Below are 24,441 nucleotides of genomic sequence, written 5' to 3' on the forward strand. Positions count from 1 at the left end.
CGTTGACTCTTTTCAATTTACATGTATCAAAGAATATGTTTGTCTTAGGTGTCACAAAAGGGTAAAATGAACATTGAACAGTTAACGAAATAACAAATGGAAAAACTGTTCAAATGATGGCACACGTCTGAAATTCACATCTAGATTTACCGTCTTAATTGTATGTGGACGGATTAACCAAACTTGCAAGTCACACACAAATCCAAGGTGGCTGCCACATTTCAAGACGGTCGCCAACTGCCACATCTTTATTTACGAAATGTTCGAGTTAGGATTATACAGTCAAGTACTTTGGTGGGCTGCGCCCCATCCACGAATTATCATACACCTCAGAGAAAGTCCCCAAACGGCAAGTACACAACGGCAACGATCTAACAATCTCCGCCACCTTGGTGTCCATAAGCTGAAGGTCCAGGCCACATACTGTGCGTCGGTCAAACGGACCGAAGGGCGAAAGGGCCAAAACTGGAAATGTCGAAAAGGCCAAGGCGAATTCAAAGGGGTCAAGGGCCAGTCAAACGGGATATAGATGAAAGAAAGTCAAAACGGCCAAACACTTAGAATAGAAGAAGATTAGAAGAAATTCATTGCCTTTTGTCCTATGGCCTTTTAGACTACAACATTCAAATATAAAGCATTTTTTTGTTATTTTATGATAGCAATATTTCAAGGTACGATTATTTTATTGATTATTTTATTTAATATACCATAACTGACATAACGAAATAGGGAATATTGATTGTGAGTGCAGTACGTCACGATGAACGAGACGGTCTGATTAACACCAATCCACCAAAGGCCACTCAGTTATTTAGAGTAGCCTCCCTTCTCGCGGCGAGCTCGTGTCCTCAAGAAGCACAAAACGATGTTCAGGTAAGACATGTGTTTGACTAGCACGCATCACAGTGAACAACATTAACTCTGTGACTATCGAGTATGACAATGACCATCAACTAATCTCGAAAACATAGTCTGCGTACATGTTTTAAATGATACACAGTTGGTAGATCAAACTTCCTCAACTATTTCACGAGTTCATCATGCCTAATGACAAACGTCTGAAACGTCATAAACATTAAAGGGGCACTGATGCGGAGCGAATAATGCTTCTCGCTAACGGTCTAATTACGAAAGCAGACCGCAAATTGGTCAGCGCCCACTCCTTCGACCGTGACGGACAAAGGAACTGGGCTCCTGTCCATATTAACAAAATTTCTTCACTTAAACAGTCAGGAGGCCGGATGCCCATCACATGCCATTTGTTTAAAAATATCCATGGTATTCCTTGTCTGATCGTAACCATATATCCCAGCAGTGTAGTTCTTTTCAGATGCTTGGATGGTATACTTACTGATCCAATTTGATCCTATTTCTGTGTTTTTAACCTCGATATTTAATCATGTTACATGAAAATATGATGTCTACAGGCACGTAGCAAGCCATTTGTTTCAGTACGGAAGATTGCAAAGCTTTATATTTAGGTAGTTTTGAGTGTTGGTTGAGCTGTGATAGCAAATAGCATACGTAAATTTTGGTAGCTATGGTAGCTACAATGGTTTATTATTTATGATAATAAAACACACAGTTGATTTATTTGAATTCGTAAACAAAAAAACGATGACCTTGGCTTTGGTAGAGAAATCTGAAAATTTTCTGACGTAAAAAAAACCCTTATTTCACTTATTTACCCAAGTACACAGCAAATGCCTGTGTGTATTCCTTATGTAACGAAATTCCGTTGGTATCCTCAAAACAGTTTCGGCCCATAAGTGTTTTCAGGCTGCATGCGACACAGAGATTACATCTTCCTTGCTGTAACTCGCGTTTGATGGTGTAAACCTACAAGTGTTATTTGTCATCATTCTCTTGATGGTCAATTCATCAATTTATAACAGGTATAATTAGTAGCAACACCACTTCGGTTACTCAACAAAGGTTCCCATTTGGCATTTCTCCTGTCTGGAGTAAATACTCAACATTATAAATTAAGGTCTGTAATGGCAAATGTATTGTATGTTATGTAATATGTGCATGTAAGTGATGCAAGAGGGTTTATCAGCTGAGTTACAAAAACAAACATCGATCAAAGGATTAACCGATAACACACTGACTGATTAATTACTTTTGTTCTTCTAGCGGATTTGTCAAAAGGCAGTGTGTGTATATGACTACACCCTGTCGTAAAGTGTGAGTGCAAAAACAACATCCTCCCTTCAAAGAATTAACCACCCTTGCGTTGATTGATTGATTGCTCAATATTGGTCAACTAAATTACTTAGAATAGTGGACATCATACAATTAGTTGCCAGGTGTGCTATCTTGGGAGACCAATGAGAGGTTTATCTAGTTTTCACCAACGAAAGACGTGAAACGATGTGTTACTTTTTCGCAAATGAGACAGTTGTAAGACACGCGACACAGAGCAGGATTATTTACCAGCTGCAGATGAATGGAATACGATTTCTTTTACGTGGATATTGATGGATACATTCTTGAACAAGGTAGTAGCCTGACACTGTTGCTATAAAATTAGTCTGTTTTACGTTCATTATTTGCATTTTGTTTTAATTTATTTGTTGTAGCATTCAGCAGAATCTGTATGACAGAAAACACACACTAGATCGCGTATGTGTGTGAAATAGGATCCACATTGGCAATCTATACAATGTATAAATGTTGCTGTTATGTTAGAAATTTACTATGAGTATAAGCAAATCGTGTGTTCTTTTATCAATTTTTAGAATCATACAAATATGACAATAAACTAATTAGGGTTATGAGACAAAATATAGAGACGTACATTGGCTTCGTTATTTTTCCGTCCTAATAGTTTTTTACCATCTCTACCACTGGCAGATGATTAACCTTCAAAGTGTTTCATTTGTTTTCATAATACATTTGTAATGAAGTACAATTGACTTCACCTCAGTTTATATGTCTATAATTAAACTATCAATTGCGCTTACGGACTGCGCAGCAGAGGTCACGAACCAGTCACGAATTCTGGGATATCATCCGGGTGCTCACGGGAGAAAAACAATAACAAAAGTTTACACCAGTCCACGGAAAATGCTCCGCATCAGTGCCCCTTTAATAACAGCGCTAATATCCTCGCCTGTAACTTATCCCTAACCCTACCCCGGAGGCTCTGTAGGCTATTTTGGCCCCTAACCTTCCCAAACCCTTACTTTGGCTTGGGAGTGGGCAGTTCGTTACAGTTACACTACAAACATCGCAATTTGACGAATGCACTACTAGTCTAGCTCCGTTAGTCAACAACAATGTTGTCGACATGACAGTGACAGAAGCGATGGAGTGATATTTAGTTACTGATGATCAAGCTCTAAGGCTTTAGTACATGCCGAGCGTTAGATAACCGTTTTGCAATCTGGGTATTTTACCATTATGTCTGTTATGTTTGGGTCATAGTTGGCTTTTATTACTTTAATACTTACCTTCAGTGGGTACACAAATATTCCGATACCTACCATCTTTTTTTAAAATGTGGGTATTTTCTAATTGTCAGTAATCTAAACAAATGTTTGAACCGTGTTTCCAGTATTACCGACATTGCTTCCGATATGGCCGATGTGTTTCTGTTATTACCGCTAAATTACCCATATGACTGCAATTGTTTTGCGAGTGGGCTGCGTTTGTTTGCATTTGAGATGCAATTCCTTCAAATTTGCTGTAATTCCTTCAATTACTTAGGGGGGCCTGATACTGCAGTCTACAATTCTCGATATGATATACATGTATTGCAGTACACTTTTTGTGAACTGCCTCACCAGATACGATGGGCATTTCCATGTTGTAGTGAAAAATGTTGGTATTTCCTGTACATCTTTATGCATTAATAGTTTTGGGAATATTTATTGCTTGTATGATTGCATTTCCATAACTTGTGATGAATAAAAATAATCGATAAAAAAAAAATAGATTGGTACCGGCACTTGTATTGATAAACAAACCAAAATAGTGGATGCTGCAGATGATTTTTCTCCAAATGGAAACTTTAGAATGGAGCCTTCAATTTAGAAACTTTTTCAATTGATATCTCTTGTACAATCACATCCGAGTCATGACACTGGTCATTGGTATTGTTTGAAAAGAAAGAAACAGTAATGTGATTGCCTTAACTCATGTGTTACACTTTCACAATATATTGCAATACATATTGCAGTACGCTGACACATATCACAATATATCACAGTACAAAAAATTTTGGCAATATCCAACCCAAATTAACATGGTTGTTGTTTAAAGAGAAATACAACAAATGTGAAGTTTTAAGTTACCTTATTTCACATGTAGACCAAATTGAAATACGTGCATGTTGTATAAATGTCATTTTTAACTGGCTCTGTTAGCTGCAGTATAGTCTCGTTTCATCAGATTGTCTGTTAAAAGATAACTGTGGAATCTTAATTTTCCATGCATCCTGAGTCTGTTTTGAAAGCCTGTTGCTGCCAAGTTTCTTCACTGGTGTGTGAGTGACAGCAGTGACAGCGATTCTGTCAACAATCTGTTGGCGGTCACCGATTCAAAACAGTTTCCAATAAATTTGTTGTTAGTTTCTTTTGCAGTGGCACAATTTTCAAAAGATCGATTCCGAACAGTGATAAATACCTAAGTCTTATTGTGAGATTATGATTTAGAAGACAAATATACACACGATTTCTGTGTGGCCATCTCTGTTGAAAAAAAATATATTCTTAGGCTTTTCAAGAAGATGAGTGATTTCATTGGATTATATTTCCAGAAGAACTGATCAGAATGAGTGTTACAAACATAAGTAACTGTGTTTGCGTGATTGTTTCTTTCTGCAATTCATAAAGTGTATAGTTACATTGTGAAATTCATTCGTTAATTTACCTGATTCAATCGTAAGATATGACACTTAGCTACTTCCTGTTATGCATCTAGCCGATAAGACAGGGTATGCAAGTAAGTATTTTACCAAAGTGTTTCTGTAATTTCGATTATGTATTAGAAATACAAATATATTTTAGTGCATGTTTTGGAAATTTCAAAGCATATTTTACTCAAATACACAGCTTATCTAGACATTTGGTTTATGTATCTCTCAATACATATATTTGACCAGTTGAAGGTAATCCATCGGGTGGTTTTCATTACCGGGGTCTTGTCATATATTGTGGAGGGGGAGTGGTAGTCATGGATGAAACTTACATGTATTTAGTCATGAACATGAACTTACATAAAATTGATAAAATGTCGGTTTTCGAAAAATATTTATTATTCTGCTAACATTTGTATAGTGTCGATATCCAGTTCAGTTGCTAAAAGGTGCTTTGATTTTCCCTTGATCAGTGGATGTCCATCACAACAGCACATCATATTTTCTGTGTCAACTCCCTGGGGATCATAAACCTCTTGCAACCTACTAGGCTCACCGAGTTAATGTGGCTTTCCCATCCTTACGAGGTACCCCTTCACAGTTGGGTGGACTGGGACTCATAGTCACAGTACATCTGTCCAAGTTTACTGCACGTTGCTGTACCCGCAACTAGGTGATTGCACATATTCATTAGGCCACCATCTGGTCATATACCAACAGATTCGTGGGTTCATGAAAGTGCAGAAGGTTGTGTACTGTACACTAGGGGTTGTGACAACACTGAAAGAGTCTGCACACAAAAAATGACTCCAAAGATTTTACACCTGGTCACGGGTGGGCTCGGTCCTGGCACCTCCAAGCTCACTGGATTACTAGCCTGATGCCTTATGCAGCTCTCACGCACGCACGCACGCACGCACGCACGCACGCACGCACGCACGCACGCACGCACGCACGCACGCACGCACGCACGCACGCACGCACGCACGCACGCACGCACGCACGCACGCACGCACGCACACAAAATAGGGTTTTTGTTGAGGCATACAAGACAAGTACTGATGACAGATTCAGCAAAAGCCTCTCACGCACAGTGACAACAATAATGGATGCATGTCGTTAACTGTTATTCATTTTTGTTTGTTGCCATATGCCACACTCAGCATTATTCAAATTCTCTGATGGCTGTCTGTAAATAAGCCTAACATCTAGTCTCTGAAATGAACATACTCCAAAAAACTTCATAGTGAAAGAAAAATGATATACTGAAATGGAGCCCTCAGACTTTCGTCGTTTTCAGAAGCTAAAGTAATCTAGACTTGCCACATTTTCTAGACTTGTGTGGGCTTTCTTGGATATATTTGCTTTAGGGTCTGTATGACAGACTATCTTCAAATTAGAATGTTTGGAATCCAAAGTGTAGTGACTGACATAATGAACATCATTCTCCATCATTTTGATAATGGTGACATGCATCAACCAAGTCAGTAAGCCTGACCACCTGATCCAGTTGTCTCCTCCTGTGACAAGCGCTAGGGCTGAAGGTCAGTTCTGACCCAGATTTTGCCAACACCACAGAGAAAATGTATCTTGTTTTCATTTGCATGCTGCTATTTATGATGGATGTGCCCAATATTGAATAACCATGGTAACAGCTGTGACTTCACTGAGTGATGATTCTGTGGGTCATTGCTCAGGAATACATCTACTGTGCTTGGTTATAAAAGTCATGCTCTGTTTGTAATAAAACCTGTGTGGCACTGCTGGGTGGTTAAGAGAGGGTGTTATGGGTAATTGTTTATTATGTCATATTTGGCGTGGGTGGATAGTGGGGCAGTGGTGTAGCTTGGTGGTTTAAGCATTGACTTGTCATGCTGAAGACCCTGGTTCAAATCCCCACATGGGTAGAATGTCTGAAGCCTATATCTGGTGTCCCCCACCATGATTCTGGTAGAATATTGCTAGAGGCAGCATAAAACGTAACACACTCACTCACTGGGTGAGTTTTGGGCTGATTTGTTGTTTAATGCTGATAAAGCAATATTCCAGCTATAGAACTGCTTTCTGTAAACAATCAAGCTTGAACCAGACAATCCAGTGATCAACAGGATGAGCATCATTCTACGCAAGTGGGATGTGATGGCGTGTCAACCGTGTCAGCGAACCTGACCACCTGATCATGTTAGTTGCCTCTAACAACAAGCATGATGTGTCTGGAAATTTCTTCAAGTTGCCAATCTGTTGTTGTTGTGGTTTTGCTGTTGTTGTTCAGTATAATTTACAGAATTTTCTAGATGTGGTAATATTACTTAAATGTTGCTGAATATGGTGTAAAAATAAATAAATTAAGAAAAGCAAACATTTCAGAGCTAGGACTTACATAGTCAAACTTAGTCCCAGTGGACATGTGAATGTCAAAGTAATATGGATGAGCCTGTTGTCGACATCCTGAATGGCAGACAATGTCTCGGAAATGGCTAAGTGTTCTGACCTACCGTAAATATTCTGAAATTCAAGTTTTTCTGAAATAATATTTGAATGTTACTTGTCCTGAGAACACCTTCAGAAAATTCTGCTCTTTTGACGAGTAGGCAAGTTTACAGAGAGGAGCTTGACTCAAATATGTATTTAATTGTGGAATTAAAACTCACATGACTGTAATAGAACTGTTACAGGCTTTCTTTGTCTTTTCCCAATGGAAAGATACTAATGGTTCATGCAAATATCACCACCTTTTGTTGGTGTATATTATTTTAACACATGTTTAACTTCTTCGTATCACGGAATATGATCTAGACATGCTTTTTCAGTGTGCGGCCCTTTGTAGCAGATATCAGTATATATTCCACAAACCAGCATACCTACATACAGGTAGGTAATCTTTTATCCACGAAGAAATGTCTGGTCTGGTCACCGAGAAAAGGAGAAAAAGGGAAAATGGTGTTATCATGTTTATTGCATGGTTTTACAATACTGTTTTGAATGTAGCCCTAAAATCCAATATTACTTCTGATTATGCAAATAAGTTGAAGGAAGTGAGGTATTAAAACTCACGATAAAAGACCTCTGTTTGAGAAGTAAGAGGTTTTTCTGCCAGTTTTCCTGTGAAGAGAGTTATGGTGTTTTTGAGATTACAGCAGTGAGGAGGTGGTATAGAACCTGAAGTGGTGTATTACTCATCATCATGTTGTACTGGGTCATTAGTCCATGAATATTTGACAGTAGTCTGCGGTGGAAGGCAGAGGACATTCTGCTTTGGTGAGCGATGGATGGTACGTTAGTTCGACATTTCATTTGGTAGAGTGAGTAAATGAAGGATGGTATACTACTCAGAAAAAGAAGGATCTTAATTCTCTCCTGTAACCATACTTTGTCAGTATTGTTAATATACATAACTAGTTGTGCATGTATTGAACCATTGTGGAGATTTTATACATTACTAGTTGTGCTTTTATTAAACCAACACTGGGACTTTATGCATGCCTAGTTGTGTTTGTATTAAAGCTACATTTAGACTGTGTGCCAGCGATTAGGTGCCTGATTCTTAGAGCATGGATTTAAATCCATCAGTGGAGTCGGTCAAACCAACAAACAATAGCCTATTTAAACATTTAATACACTTCCACTGGTGCATCCTTAAACTGAAAAAGGCAACCTTCTGTTTATAGCTTCTTGCAGGTTTACATTTGTTGTTAGAAAAAGAATATGTGATCTGGAAACAAAATGATAATTAACTGGCATGTAGCGGAGACTGTGATCACTACATGAACAGTGTTTGAAAGAGTCACCATTATTCTTCATGTCCTGAAGTTTTATGTAGTTATATGCAGTGGTATTATCAGACCCAGAATAATTTTGTTGATATTCAAAATCATTGATTATACAAACCTGTAAAAAATGTATATTATTTTCTGTCGAACAACAGATGCAACCAGTTTTTGTCAGGTGCAAATAGGTTTCAGATTTTTTAAATCAAATCCTACAATAAATTAGTACAAAGAATAATTTTGCTCTCCTGTTTAGGATAATTTACTCTGATTTCAGTTTGGATTTTTGTCCCCAGATAAACATGTTTTGCGGAAGGTATTTTTTAAGGTGCAAATCTGTTTGCAGAACATCGAAAGCCTTCAAAATATTTTCACCAAACTTTGCACAAGTATAGGTATGGTTGAGAACTGTTGCCTTTTGGTAGTTTGGGATTTTCTGAGTAAGATATATTTTGTGCTTCCACTGCAACAAGTTTGACTTCAAATGAAAATCATCCCGTGGAAGCACCCTGGCAGTCTGTTGTTGATACAAACATGCTAGTATGTGAAGAACAATGTAACATTTGACATTGTCATTACTAACTTTGTCTTCCTGCTTATTTTCTCTGCTAATGGTCCTGTCACTGTAGCACACAGACACTTAACATAAAAGAGTGTGGACATTTTTTGTTTCATGATGGCAGTTTGATTTCATTGTCAGACACAGAGTTTCAGATAACTTTGTGGGTCACTGAGTTATGTACTCACTTGTGTTCATCTTCATTGGATATCCTCATATTCCTTATTAGGTAACCAAATAAATTGTACCCACCTCACTCACTCAAACAAATTTCCGTATGTTGTCATTTTTCTTTTCTCTGTAAAATAACATAAAGTTTAAATGTTAGTTAATGTGTTTTTTAATTACATTTCATCTGTAAAATGAGAAAAGATAAGGAAGACAAGTTTTGTTGTGTGTGGTGAAATAGTACCTCTCAGTATACTTCAGGTATTTCATCTATGCACCATCTATATACACTAGCTGAGATTTATAATTTTTGTGTGTGCACATTTAAGATCACATTAGTGGACTCAAGCATACTTGTTAGCAACAGACGTTATAGGAATTGAGTTTTCACATAGATATTGGCATAATTTACACAGATGTGCAGCTTATCTGTACATCTGCAGACATCAAAACTGAAAAAACATGGAAAGTTTGGCACTAATATATACTGTACCATGGTACTGACCCAGTACAAAATACTAAGGTAAGATAATTCTTTTACATACATACATGCATGCATGCATGCATGCATGCATTCATACATACATACATACATACATACATACATACATACATACATACATACATACATACATACATACATACATACATACATACATACATACATACATACATACATACATACATACTCATACATACACACACACACACAATATGCTATTGCATCAATAGATTTAAGATTTTGTTGGGAGTTTGTATATCTGCCCATATACATATATGTTCGCATGAAAGATGATAATTTACTTTCTGCTATTGCATCAATAGATTTTTAGAGTGTCTGCCTGTGTCACTTGGGAGAAAAAAACTTAAAATATACATTAATGATAATTAATGATAATTAATGTATGAAAATATCTGAAAAATGACAAATCAATATTAATCAAGGATTTTCATTTATTGCGTAAATTTATACATGTAATAAAGAATATTTTGATAACTGATGCATAATTTTGCCTACATGTAACATGAAAGTGAAAATTATCAAAGCATCTCTAATTTCATGCGAAACTATAAATATAAATATTTATTAGATATTTATGCATCATGATGTTGGTAATATTTTATCACATTCAGAAAAGCATGAATGTTATTTTACAACGCAATTAACCTCTGCCATGTGTGCCCTAGGCATAAAAATTTAGGAATCGTCATGACGGTACTCCCATCCATTCATCCAAAGACATTTTTGTTCATCCAATAACATGAAAACTATTGTTCGGATTATTTTCAAGTTAAGGGAGCACCTTTTTAGCCTAAAGGATATGTGCTGTAGAAATTTTTACTAAAGTAATTGTTTTTCAAGAATTACGGCATATTGAAGATTTTAATTTAGAAATGTTTGTTTAAGCAATGTCTTGAAAAGTATTGTTAACAATACTTTCAAATTTGGAAACAGCTTTTTCCGAAGGATACGTGCTGTGCAAAGTTAAATTCCAGTTTTTTTAGCTTTGAAAAGTTGTTTCAGTTAACATTGTTTGAACTATAAAAAACCATAGAGAAATTTTGTCCAGTCAATTACTATTACACATTGGAAAGGATTGTTTTCTTATTTGGGAACCACAGTCCAAATCTACTGGAGAGGTGTAGTCTAAGTTATATTTTGATATTTTGAATATGTCCTTGCTTTATTGACCCCACTATTGTTAGAAATGACCCATCCTTCTTATCCCTCCATCAGATTAAGCGTGAGTTGATTCAGTGCAATGGAAGAGAATCAGATGTGGTAGACTACACTTATGATGAACTCAAGTGAACAGCTAATTTTAGTTTATTATAACTGTAGATTGTTACAGCTAACCAGTAACAAATGTCTGGGAAAAAATACATTAGTTATATCAGCATGTTATAAACATGGTATAAAGGAATGTGATTTACAAACATTTAGTGTGTCAAACACCCCCTAAAAACACATATCCAAGGAGGCCCATGCAAGTCTGTTCGGAAATGACGAAAGTCTCAGGGTTCCTTTTCAATGTCGGTGTATTTTTTTGTTATAATGAACTATTTTTTTTCTGTAAAGTATGTTCATTTCAGTGACTACTTGTGAGTTAACAGACAAATCTGGTCATTTGTCTCAAGATGCCTGACTAAAAGGAGTTAACTCTGGCAGGTCAAAGACATTTTCTTGTGTACAAAGTGCCATTTTGTTTCAGGTATATCAGTTGCCGTCTTCTACCACCAGGGGGTGCCTGTGTTTTTCACTGTCACATGATCCGGCACCTTCAGCCATTAAGGATAGGTCATGTGATATCAAATAAACAAGGGAGATCATCCACCCTCAACATCATCTATGCAAATTCTTATTCTTCAAGTGAGTATATTCCTGAATGTTGCACCACAAGAACACAAATGTCTGAAAATGAATCAAGGTGTTCTTGTTCTAGTCCTTGGGCAAAGTGCTTATAATTTAGTGAGTCGGTGTTTGAATACATTATATCAGTTTTTCTTTTGGTGAAATGATAGCTCAGCACATTATTGATACAAGGATGAGACAATACAGTGAAACCTGCCAACAGCTGCACCTGTCTAATTCGGCATACTGTCAAAACTGGCATAAAGGTATAAAATTTTGGTCCCTCCATTCCACAACGATATTATGATCATGAAAACATTGTCCAATCTGGCACATGTCTGTACCATATTCCTGCATGACTTTCCGGTCCCATCAAGACATTTTAACATAATTAACACAGTCTAATTTTGCATTGGTTTGAGCAGTCCAATAAGGGACCCATAATCTATCATTCTTGAAGTGAGTATATTCCTTAGGTTATACCATGAAAATACAATTGTCTGAAAATGAGTCAAGGTGTCACTGTCTAATCTGGCACCCACTCTAGACAGACATTTTATTTTGATCCCATGGGGTGCTGGCTTAGACAGGTTTTACTATACTTTGATTTAAAACTCCTGTATCGAAAAACGCACCAGTCAATGCATAACATCAGTTACATTTATGTATTAAAAAACATGAAAAGTAACAGAGATCTTTCAAGAACAAGTTTTGTACAGATTCCCTTGTATTTCCTGATTGGTATTGAGTCAGGACAGTAGTATTGTCTTCATCATGCCAAAGACTATGGTTCGATTCTCCACATGGGTACAATGTGTGAGGCCTATTTCTGGTGTCCCCTGCCATGATAATGCTGAAATGTTGCTAAAAGCGGTTCCTCGTTCACTTACTCACTGACCAGTTTAACTCACGAACTCACGAACTCACTCACAAACTCACGAACTCATGACGACAAGGATCATGCTCTCATCTTGGTGATAACAGCAGGTGTCTCAATTTCAATATTTTCATCATATATTATGCTCAGGCAAATTATATATCTCAAAACTGTGTTCTAGATGAGGTAAATGGACTGTTGTAGGTACAGTTAGAGGATGTCTGTACTAACTATATATTTTCATTTCAGAAGGCAACACTGTGAACACTTCTACTTCTCCGAAATCAAGATGGCGTCAGTTCGTTTTGCCTGCTGGGGCAGGAATAGCATTGTATATAGGATATCGACAGTTCTTCCATGTACAGAAAGACGAAATCAAACTGGCCAAAGATTGGCAGGTACGTCTATATTTTGAGCAGTCCTCTTGTACTTGTGGACCACTGCTTTTAGTTCAGTGTCAGATGGCCCTTCTGAAGATCCAGATTAGACTTATCTTCATCAACAAATGCTTGTCACAAAAGGTGATGAACGGTAAACTTCTTTGACTTAATCGTTGCATGTCATGCAATAGATTGCTCAGTCACTGGATTGTCCTGTCCAGACTGGATTTTTTTACAGTGTGTTTAGTTTTAGTTTTACGCTGCACTCAGCAGTATTCCAGCCATATGGCAGCGGTCTGTAAATAATCGAGTCTGGACTATACAATCCAGTGATCAACAGCATGAGCATCGGCCTGGTCAATTGGGAACCGATGACATGTGTCAACCAAGTCAGCGAGCCTGACCACCCGATCCTGTTAGTCGCCTCTTATAGCAAGCATAGTCGCCTTTTAAGGCAAGCATGGGTTGCTGAAGGCCTATTCTACCCCAGGACCTTCAAGGGTCAAAGGACCAGGGGTGGATTCCCCACCTTTCTACAATGTGTGAAGCCCATTTCTGGTGTCCAACACCATGACATTGCTGGAATATTGCTAAAAGCAGCATAAAACACACATTCAGTTTAGTTTCGATTTTTGATTAACAGCTGAACTGAACTGAACTTGACTTACATTTCGGTTCTAGAGCATTAGAGGTACAAGTTTACATCATAATGTACAGGTTAAATGCAAATATGGAACATAAAATGGTCATATTTACATACAGCTTTATTACTCGCCCATTGAAGATACTGCAGTGTAATATTTTTACAGCAGTATTACACTAGTGTAATACCACTTGACCTATGATGTCACAATCCTAATGTCGCTGTTGCAATTTTACTAGACCTTGCCTTACTTGCAGAAAGCTAAGAGTCCTCGCACTGTAGGCAATTTCGTCTCATTTCTCTCAATTCATGTTGGCGAGTAATAAACAGAATTCTGAACTCTTTTCCGTGAAATACCATTTTTATTCAACTCGTTAAAGATTTAGTATCTAACTCACTTTTACTCATTTGATACCAAATCATTAACTCGTTTAATAAAAATGGTATTACATAGAAGGTCATTTAGTGTCGTGTATGCATGTACATACATTTAACAATGATAAACAATGTTACAGCAACAGGTTGCACATCAGTTCACAAATCCATCAATTCATTGTATTCTTGTTTGTATGTCATGTAGATAGTTTGCTTGCTGTACAAGATTTCAAACACAATATCAACAATATTATGATTCAGCCATTTTTGTCTAAAAAATTCAACAATCAATGATTCAAGCCTTATCGTTTGGTTGATATCATCTCGTGGTATCCACACTGCTTGGATGACTGCTACTCTGTCATTGACTTGTCTGATCCAGAGTGATTTTTACAAGCTGCTGTCATACAAACAAAACAAACCTTGGCGTCGTTCTGTCTTTCTTCATGTGACAATACCATATGGTCTGATCCATGTTAAAATAGGTCCCAGTGGCCTGGAAGGTAAAGTGTTCACTCATCATGCCGAAGATCTGAGTTCAAGCCCACACGTATGGGTATAATGTGTGAAGCCCATTTCTTGGGTCCCCCAGTGTGATATTGTTGGAATATTGCTAAAAGCTGCATAAAACAAATTTTACTCACTAACAGCTGTTTACCGTATTTGTTCAAATTTTTGTGGCTATACACATCATGTTAACTCCTGACAAGCCATCAAAAACTAATGAAAAGTCCACATGAAAAACCATATTATGCTTTCATGAATGATTTTTAATTATTCTTTTTGGAAACAAAAATTCATCTCTCTTCATCCATTCTTTCATATTACTGTAATTTGCTTGTGATGAGTTGGTGTTTCTGAATGGTATATATGCTATGTTTTAAGTAGATGTAATGGTAATGTGTACAGTGAACTGTGCAGAACATAACACATGACTGAGCTCCACAGGAAATTGTAATATTCAGCACAGCTTTATGCATTGGATAACAAATTTGATGAAATATGCTGACTGGCAAAAGAAGGTATACACGGTTTCAACAGGTCATTATCAATTGACCCAGTGTACGTGGACACACAAACATAATACAGTGCTGTTAACAACATCTTTACTCAACCTGAGCTGAACATCACACACATACTACAGAAATGTGGCATCCTGAAAGCCAGTTTTCAATCACATAGAGCATAAGCAGGTACTGAGTTATCATATAGCAGATAAGCAGATACTGAGTTATCACATAGAGGATATGGAGGTACTGAGTTATCACATAGACCATAAGCAGGTACTTAGTTATCACATAGAGGATAAGGGGATACTGAGTTATCACATAGAGGATAAGCAGGTACTTAGTTATCACATAGAGGATAAGCAGGTACTGAGTTATCACATAGAGGATAAGCAGGTACTGAGTTACACACAATGAATGTTCACTACCATCACTTTAGTATCCTGTATGTCCCTTGCCAGGCATGCAGCCTCTTCCTATCGGAAGATGTCAGACTTCAGACAAGGTCATGTGATATGCAAAGCCATTCATCCTGAAGGGCTAGTGCAAGTTGTTGTCTATTCTGTGGTAGGTTGGTGCATTTCTGCGCATGTCTCTCTAGTGCACCCCACATGTGCTAGATCAGGGACATATCTGGAGAACATGCTGGCCACAGTAGAACTTTCATTATTCCTGTTCTCATTGCCAACAACGAACAACATGGGCCCAACGCAGCCTGTGACTTCAGTGTTCATGGATCAACACCTGTCCTTTGAAGGGTCTGACAGGGTGATCAAGAGAATTCACTGCTGATGACATTACCGTCTGGAAACAGTCTCTTAGGGGTAACATCCTCAAATGCCGTCTGCACCTGGTGTTGTTACTTGCAGTCTCCACTTCTTGGTCTGTCCTCTGTCAGCCAAAGGTTCTTGCAATCTTGGCTTGTGTTGACCCCTTCCGGGGCATACCTATGGCCCTCACACGTTTAACTGCTGATAACTGTAGCATATGTGTGGTGGTTACCACCAATGACTATTATGAGTTATCTCCCTTCTGTGATACCCAATATTGATCATTTAGATTCCTCACGTCATTCCTGTAATTGCTAGATACCAAATGATGGCCCTTATTCCAAATAATTGATATTCAAGGTCTATGTAGTAATAAAATGTGTCTTTCCTTGTAATGTGCATGAACTTACTGGAACACCTTGATTAAAATTATACAAAGAATGTCAGGAAATGTCTGTTAAAACACAGTGGAGTTTGGACACAATTTCTGACCTCAATGTTAATACACATTGTTATTGCAAGTCGCAGAACATACTTTAAACTTACGAACTCACTCAACTATCCATAATCAGTTGTGATGCTAATAGCATTTACTTATGGCCTTCCATTTATCATTTCCTACCTTCTGTAACACAAAATGTCACAGTCCTGTCCCACAACAAAGCACATCTGATACATGTGGTATCACCTTAAGCAAGTAAGTTTGTTCAAAATTGCCTCAGTTCACCCAGCAGAAAATGGGTACCTGCTGAATAAAATCATGTGACTATAACCTTCTAGCGCCTATCAGGCAGCTTCTGTTATCAGGGGTAATAATAATTAGACTCTGATTACAGTATCCTTTGAGCAACTGGTCAGATGGATACAAGATGCAATATAAATGAATTATTATCGTTATTATTATACTCTATGATGGATAAATGATTCTTCTTGTCACATAGATTATACGTTTGGTATATATGTCTTCCATATACACTTCAGAACTTGCAACAGATGTGGGCACCTGTCGTAAACAATTCAGGTGACATCAGTGTAGCACAGATATAACTGCTACTGGTTACACTGAAACATTTGAAAGTAGGACACAGTATTCATGACTCTTACAACACGATTGGTTAATTATGGTAACTAATGTCTTTCTGACAAAGTTTTTACATGCTCGTCTGAAGTGGTCTTTGAAAACATCCTATTAATTGTTCAGAAACACTCTTAGTGTCTACATTTATAATTTTATGGTTTGGGGGATGTGGGGTAGCTTAATGGTTAAAGTGGTTGCTCATTATACTGAAGTTTTGGGTTCAGTTCCCCACATGGGTACAGTGTGTGAAGCCCATATCTGGTGTCCTCTGTAGTGGTATTGCTAAGATCTTTTTGTAGTGATGTCCCAGGAGATTTAAGTCCATACATTCATAGTAGAAATTTGCAGAACTGAACATCAGTTTGGATGAGTTCATTTTGAATAATTACAAACGTCTGCCTACACTGTGTAAAACTCCAGACTTGTGACAGTTTCAAAGCACTGCCTGAAGTACATGAAACGCTAAGCGTACGATGATTTTCAAGTATTTGTTAAACTGTGTGAAACCTCACTTCTTCAAAATCTTGCACACCTCAATAGGACCATTGTAACTCACATGTTTATACTTAGTACTTCACTGGTCTCAACATGGCAATAGTGATTCCTTACTTTGAAGATTTCTGTTTTTAAGAGTGATTGAGTTAATATTTAATGTCACATCGGCAGCCATATCGTGACGGGAATTCTGGTTTTATGAAGGAACATAGCCACAAATGCTTCTTTTTTCAGTATTTGTTGGCTATGAGTCATGTGCTGTAGGCCACAAACTCTTGCCCTTCCTCACACTTACCTGTCATGAAAAGTAAATCCTTCATCTTTACTACTGAGAAAAACACATGACGCATCTGGTCTCACCTTACACAAGTAGGTCCGTTCAAATTTGACTCTGTTCACGAAGTTGAAAAAGGGTACCCGGTGGGATAAGTCATGACCATTCACCTTCTAGCACCTCACAGGCAGCCTGTGTTATCTTGGTTAATACTGTCTAATATGTTGTTTGCTGTGAGTATGTTCATGTGTCTGGGAGCTAGGCATTAGGGAGCTTAAGTGTGTGCGTGCGATGATTTGGGGAGAGGGTGTCACCCATTTTCTTCTGTTGCAGCAGGGTGAGGGCAGCAATTTTGTACATAACATTTTAACGTTATGCTTAAAAATATGGGGTCATTGATTTTGTACATAACATTTTAACGTTATGCTTAAAAATATGGGGTCATTGATTTCGTACATAACATTTTAACGTTATGCTTAAAAATATGGGGTCATTGATTTTGTACATGACATGCAGGAGGGTCACTTACATTGTACATAAATGTTAGGGGCAGTTGGTCATTCACATTGTACATGCTTTCCCATAAAAATCACCATCACGCCCCCTATTCATAAATTATGAATGGTGCCATATAAAGGTGGCCTTATCATTATTACTATATTGTGTACAACACTGGCTAAAAATATATCATCATCAGCCTACTTATATTCTCTGAACAACTTGACAAATAATATATAAGTAAAGCCTATTAACAGGAATGTGATATGACATGCAAGGAACCGAGGGTCCAAGGAAAATCCAGAAAGTGCTCCAGCAAAAGTTAACACAACCAATTCCTCAAACAAGTTTGTAGACTGAATATCAGATGAGGCAACTAACCATCGTGCCAATGAGCAAGAAAAGGTGTAATGTTTACATGTGAAATTTCTTCATGTTTACTTGATTACCTCTCTGCAAAAGCATTGCATATTCATACTTTATTTAGATTTGAAAATCCATCCTTTTCACAAATTTTAACTAGAAAGATATTTAAAGTGTACTTAACAAAATTGTAAATTGTAAAAGACAAGAGATATCTAGAAAAGAATAGTCTCATACTTTCATTTGACTTTTGTCAGTGTTCTCGGTCAATGAAATTCAAATAACTAATATTAATTAGTTTTTCTTATTGTATGGCAGTAGCCATATTTAATTAAAAGTAAAATTGTGATTCTCTATTATGTGCAACAATACACTACATGTAACTGTTCACGGTTTTTATCAACATAGTGTCAAATGACCAAGTAATGTTTGGCTTTCACTGTCAGTTTTTACCCAAACTGTGTGTAGAAAGATGACTTACTTTTCTACCAATCATCAACATCTGTTGACTACAGAACTAGTTTTTCTGCAACAAAATAGTTATAAAACGTCAAGGATTTTATAGTAAGATAAGACATTCCCTTGCATCAATTTAATTAGCCTGCAGTGATTTTCTGTTGTCATTGCTTGAACAAATTCCTCACATGTTAATAATGTTACAGTATTTTTTACCAAAATTTGTTTCATATTGTGTGATCACACCATGTTTTCTACGTACCAAGGGCTCCTTTCACGAAGCAGCCATTATTAAGGTTAACCTCAACTCCCATTCTGTAACATCGTACTAAGGTTACCTTAGTGACTTACATTCACCTTAGTGCTTTGTGAAAAAATGCCCATTATATTCCATGTTTGTCTTTATTGATACTTTGTGCCTGAAAACATATACATTTGATAGTAATTAGAATGTAAAGGGAGCTGAACCTAAATATCATATCAGCAGAATAACCATGCCTTGTTGTATGGGAAAATATTATGGTTCACAAACTGTTAGAAAGTCTACTGGCCTTTCTTCCTGATAGCCATGCTCTTAGTCCCCACAACCCGTCCTACCTCAGCGATAATGAACTATTCCACATCAGCTGAGAAAGCCCAGCCAATGCAGCTTTTCTCATATCATGTTTAACAGTGGTAACTTCTGAGCAGGCTGTCTTACTCTGATTAACCCCCCAACTGCTGGCAAATAATCAATACTATGACTATCTTGTGCACATTAGCCCTTAGAGTTGAAAGAGTCCCAGCAGTAACTGTTCGGCATACTAAACATGGCATAAATTTGTGAATGAAGCTGGGTCGGTTCTGCCGTTCTATTTTCCACCAGCTTCAGCAGCAGTTATTCCATTCCATCCTCTAAGCATCATTCCAGAGAACTGCATCCCAGCTCCATCAAAATGGACCTTGATTTCTTAAAGCAAATGGTCAAGGGCCATTTTGATCTTTATGTGTAAGTACCAAATGTATTGAAAGGAATATGATTGAATTGGTATTCTGTCGATTGTGACAGAATCTTGTGACAGTAAAACTAAGTGGTGTATGTTATGGGTGTGTTCTTAACTTTGAGTTATTATTAGGGTGTGGACTGAGATAGAAATATATTGGATAGTTTGTCATCCCAGATACATCCGTGGTTGATTTGAGAAATATGACAAATGTAGCTGTTTGACTATCGAAGGTATATTTGTTACTGACAGTGACAGTGAAATAAGTTTCAGCAACCTTAACATTTGTCTGATTGGTGGAGTGAGTGGGACATATATAGGACATGTCTAAGCTAATATATATGAATACATATGATTAACACTTTGACTCATGCGTCATTCATGGTATAACACTGTCAGAATCATCTATCAGGCATAGTGTAATACTGTCTGACCCTTGTCGTGCATGGTATAACACTGTCTGACCAGTGTCATAATGACATTCATGGTATAACACTGACTCACGTGTCATGCATTGTATAACACTGACTCATGCGTCATTCATGGTATAACACTGTCAGAATCATCTATCATGCATGGTGTAACACTATCTGACCCTTGTCATACATGGTATAACACTGTCTGACCTGTGTCTGACATTTATGGTATAACACTGACTCATGTGTCATGCATTGTAAAACACTGTCAGAATCATCTATCAGGCATGGTATAACACTGTCTGACTGGTGTAACACTTACTGAGCCATGTCATTCATGGTATAACACTGTGTCTGACATGCGTTATTCATTGTATAACACTGTCTGAACCGTGCGCCATGCATGATATCATAGAATCATGTGCTATTAATGGTATAACAGTCCAAATCACTTGCCATGAATGATGTAACAGTTTCTTAATCATCACGTAACACTGTGAAGACCATGTGCCCTGCATGATTTAACACTCAGGGTCACATGTCATGCATGTATAAGACTATCAGAACCATATGTCATTCATGATTCAAACTCTGGGTCACATGTCATGCATCTTTTAACACTGACAGGGTCATGTTTTGTGCATGTTTTTAGACTGCAGTGATAACATTTTGTACCTGACATATCACTTAGATGACAACTCATGCATTAACACTGTCACATGAAGACTTGTTTAATGGTCAAGTGTTGAGAAGGTGAATGAATTGTTGAGATGTGGGTGTGGGAGAAGGTGGTTCAGTGGATGGATGAGTTGGTGAGTAGATGGATGAGTTGGGAGAAGGTGGTTCAGTGGATGGATGAGTTGGGAGAAGGTGGTTCAGTGGATGAATGAGGTGGGAGAAGGTGGTTCAGTGGATGGATGAGTATGTGAGTAGATGGTTCAGTGGATGGATGAGTTGGTTAGTAGATGGATGAGTTGGGAGAAGGTCTATGATTGCGGAGAGGATGGGTAATTCGTGAGAGGATGTGTGACTAAGAGAATGTATCTTTGCGTGGATCAGATGGTCAACTTGTGGAGAGTTGGGGGTGAGGTATGAGATGGATAAGAGTATTTTAACAGCAGGAAACTTGAAGACATCTGTCCATCAATGACTTAATTGTCGGAAAATACCAGACTTGGTGAGACTTATGTGTCTTGGACCAGTAGACATATGTACATTTTTAACCTTGTGTCTGAAACTGTAACATACATGAAATCAGGTGTTGGTAGTCACAATCACTCCCTGCTCCAGAGATAGTCAGCCCTGCCGGCAAGGCGAGGGAACATCTCAAAAACATCCATTCCTTTGTTAGGCCAACTGAAACTGATAAGTATTATTCATTAAAAACGAAAACTGCTATTCTTTTAGAACAAATAAATCATCAGGGATTCATATTAATAATCTCACAATGAGAAAGTAGTGAGAAACCTGTCAAAATTTGACCATGTGCAAGAATTATTGAGAAGGTCCCTATTGTGCCATATGTCCCTGCCCACTTGCTAAGGTGTCCATGCCCCTGAGGGAAGTTTCCTGATAGCTCCAAATGTCAAGGACATTGAGGACATGTGCGCCTATTGGTTGTCCTGAAGGTGTTATCTAGTGCACTTGTAGTTATGCCATGCCTTGGTCATGGAATAATGTGATGTTATGTATGAGGCCATCAACACTTATTAAACATTTTTACTCTTGTTAAAAAACTTTTAATCATTTTGTGAAAACATTTGTTCTGGAATATTTTAGGAATGAGTCGCATAATTCTTAAAGGAGAACTAGTAATGTCACTATGGCAGGCTAATTGTTTTCTGTCCAGTGCTCATGCAACTGAAGCAATTGACTGGGACGTTGGATACTTAAAACAATTAGCCACATTAACTATAGGGCTATAGGGCTGATAGTATATACATGTACATCTCTGGCTTCCCCTAAATTCTGGTATACATACTATGTTTTTTTATATCTGTCTTTAATTACCTGAAGAAGGGGCAAGAAGTAGCTCCATATACTTGTCTTATATATTGACCAACTACTAAATGCCTTCAAGAATCGCTACAAAATCAGTAATTTCAATGATTCTTTTTGATCATGACAGTATTTGTTTTGTGGATTGTTTAGTTTGTGACAGTTGTTTTCATTGATTATGTGAGCGTTATGATAGATATTTGAAGATAATCTTATCCTTTTCTTTTCTGATCCCCATAATGCTGAGTGTATGGAAAGTTAACAGGAAGTACCATCTTTAACTTCTTTTAATGTAAGGAGGCTAGGAACTAAGAATGTGTGACTCTCTGGGCAGATGCGGAGATGGTCATCATGCCTACCAAAGAAAACTTTCCCTCAGAGCAGAAAAGCACAGGAAAGTCCACATTAATCGTGGAAATAGCAACATAAACATAATACCTTGCTACTGAAACAGTAAAAACATCAAATCCTGAAAATGGATAAGGGGCGGTGGGGTAGCCTAGTGGTTAAAGCGTTCGCTCGTCACGCCGAAGACCCGGGTTCGATTCCCCACATGGGTACAATGTGTGAAACCCATTTTCTGGTGTCCCCCGCCGTGATATTGCTGGAATATTGCTAAAAGCGGAGTAAAACTAAACTCACTCACTCACTGAAAATGGATAAAAAAAAATGCAACTTCAATTTTGCACATGCATATATGGAAGAGGTAGTTTTGACCACATGTTGCCATTTTCCAGTTTGAACAGAAGTTTCATTCCCTTTCTAAAGTGTTTCTGTTGTGTTGCCATTTATCATCATTGTACTTGCATGCACATTTGTTGAGTTTACTTTCTGTTCATATGAAATGGACAATGTAATTGTTTCAACGTATTCAATACTTTTTCTTTGTGAGGCAGTTTATAATTGCTCGGAAATTTGAAAGATGCGGGGATCATAATGCATATGCGCAGTAGAGGTAAAAGTTCGCGATATGAAAATATTGCAGTTTCATAGTCTTCTGTTGCCATTTTTACTGTGTCGGTAGCAAGGTATTATGTTTATGTTGCTATTTCTATGATTAATGTGGACTTAACTGCGTTTTTCTGCATGGTGAGAAAGCTTTCTTTAATAGAAAGAAAGAAAGAATTGTATTGTTTTGTTTGTTTAACACCACACTCAGCAATATTCCAGCTGTATGATGGCAGTCTGTAAATAATCGTGTCTGGATCGGACAATCCAGTGATCATGAGCAATGATCAATGCAACGGGGCCGGGGATCTTCATGTGTAGCAGAGGATGTAGATTGGTTACAATACTGATGAGGCTGGGTATTGTGTGTATAGGGGGACAAGGCAGGCATCCTTAAAGAAACCTGAAGACCTGAACATCATAACTACAGAAGGAAATTTTAATTTCAAGTTTAATGTTTTAGTTTAATATTTGATTGAAGATATTACAGTTAGTTAAAAAGGAAAGGGTGGGTTGCTTGTAGCATCTCGATACAAAATAACACCAAAACAATAACCTAATAACATGGCTGATGGATCAGGATTAATCACCTCTGTAATTAGTATTCCAGCATTACAGCAAAATTTGGGAGGATAATTTAAATTGATGCAGGTCTTAGATGTTCAATTGGGATGATGCATGGATTTATGTTATTCAATAAGGACCTTCTTATTACTAACCTTTACAGCACAAATAACCCCTGAGTATTTGTCAAATTGTGTAACCATCCTTTAATTCTAGTGTTGATATTTATACTAGATCAGAATACTATACATAACTTTATGTTTTACAGTTCATGGATCATTATTATTTTTGAAGTTCTGTTTCATTCTAAATAGTACATTTTTGTATGAATTTGGGGGCATCAAACTTTTGATCAAATGAATTTGATTTGTTGAGTAGATAGTGGTGTCCTAGGTCAGTGCGTTACATATGGTTGTATATCGGGCCAGCTGTCTGATAATAGACATTCCTTGGAAACCTGATGCAAGTAGTTGGAAATTTCCATATGGACTTTGTCAGCGAAAACATAACGTGCTTCTAAACGTGACAGTTGTTATTAATTCACAATATGTAACAATATTTGCTTACATTCTTGTTTGTGTGGATATGCATGTTTCTTCAAAGTTATT

The 24,441-nt window shown here is 37.5% G+C and overlaps 1 protein-coding gene across 4 annotated transcripts in view; it reads left to right on the top strand.

Moving 5' to 3' along the window:
* The first annotated feature begins 813 nt into the window (after positions 1-813).
* The window catches only part of LOC137255993 (phosphatidylserine decarboxylase proenzyme, mitochondrial-like), a 44,074-nt gene continuing 20,446 nt past the window's right edge, over positions 814-24,441 (top strand). The window contains exons 1-3 of one of the 4 annotated variants that reach the window (XM_067793650.1): positions 814-873; positions 11,569-11,726; positions 12,835-12,983. In XM_067793650.1, the coding sequence (XP_067649751.1) occupies positions 866-873; positions 11,569-11,726; positions 12,835-12,983 (315 nt within the window). In that variant the 5' untranslated portion in view covers positions 814-865. Of the gene's footprint in view, positions 874-8,058; positions 8,134-11,568; positions 11,727-12,834; positions 12,984-19,710; positions 19,913-24,441 lie in introns of those variants that run through there. The other 3 variants (XM_067793660.1, XM_067793641.1, XM_067793633.1) reach the window with 3 other exon arrangements.

Source organism: Haliotis asinina, chromosome 1, assembly GCF_037392515.1.
Source record: "Haliotis asinina isolate JCU_RB_2024 chromosome 1, JCU_Hal_asi_v2, whole genome shotgun sequence".
NCBI classification, from domain to species: Eukaryota; Metazoa; Mollusca; class Gastropoda; order Lepetellida; family Haliotidae; genus Haliotis; species Haliotis asinina.